This window comes from Pteropus alecto, unplaced genomic scaffold, assembly GCF_000325575.1.
Source record: "Pteropus alecto unplaced genomic scaffold, ASM32557v1 scaffold213, whole genome shotgun sequence".
Lineage (NCBI taxonomy): Eukaryota > Metazoa > Chordata > Mammalia > Chiroptera > Pteropodidae > Pteropus > Pteropus alecto.
The window spans coordinates 3,106,221-3,106,757 of NW_006434829.1; the positions used below are offsets into that span (position 1 = coordinate 3,106,221).

Below are 537 nucleotides of genomic sequence, written 5' to 3' on the forward strand. Positions count from 1 at the left end.
AAGGGTGAATGGGAGAGCTGGCGCTATCTCATTTTACACAAGGTGGCAGAGCAGTCGCGAAGGAAGGAAGGAGCCAGGCGGATATCTGGGGGAACGGAATGCCCAGTGCAGGCTTACAGGACCCCGAGGCGGGAGTCCTCGGCTTGTTCCAGGAAGAATGAGGCTGGAATAGTGTGCGCGTGTGCATGTGTGCATGTGTGTGTGCATGTGTGCGTGCGTGTGTGTGCATGTGTGTGTGTAGCTGTGGGGAGATGAGGTCACAGGGGTGGGGGCGCGCGGCCCTGGTGTTCTCTCCAAAGTTGGGAAACTACTACAAGTGAACAATGGTGACAGTCACGACAGAGGAGGTGGGACGGGAGGAGGGGCAGGGGCACAGAAGCAGAAAGGAGGAGGCGAGGGGCGAGGGGGAGAAGGGGAGACGAAGGTGGGGGCGAGAAGATGGGGGTGAGCGGGGAGCAGGTGGGAGGAGGAGGGGAGGTTGGCCTAACAGACATCCTGGCCCGGGGCCCGGGGCTGGGGGCCTCGCGACTCCCCTCG

The 537-nt window shown here is 62.2% G+C and overlaps 1 protein-coding gene across 1 annotated transcript in view; it reads left to right on the plus strand.

The window, feature by feature from the left end:
• Positions 1 to 308: 308 nt before the first annotated feature.
• Positions 309 to 537, plus strand: part of SCARB1 (scavenger receptor class B member 1) — a 66,748-nt gene continuing 66,519 nt past the window's right edge. The window contains exon 1 of the mRNA XM_025045497.1: positions 309 to 347. Coding sequence (XP_024901265.1) covers positions 324 to 347 — 24 coding nt within the window. The 5' untranslated portion in view covers positions 309 to 323. The remainder of the gene's footprint in view (positions 348 to 537) is intronic.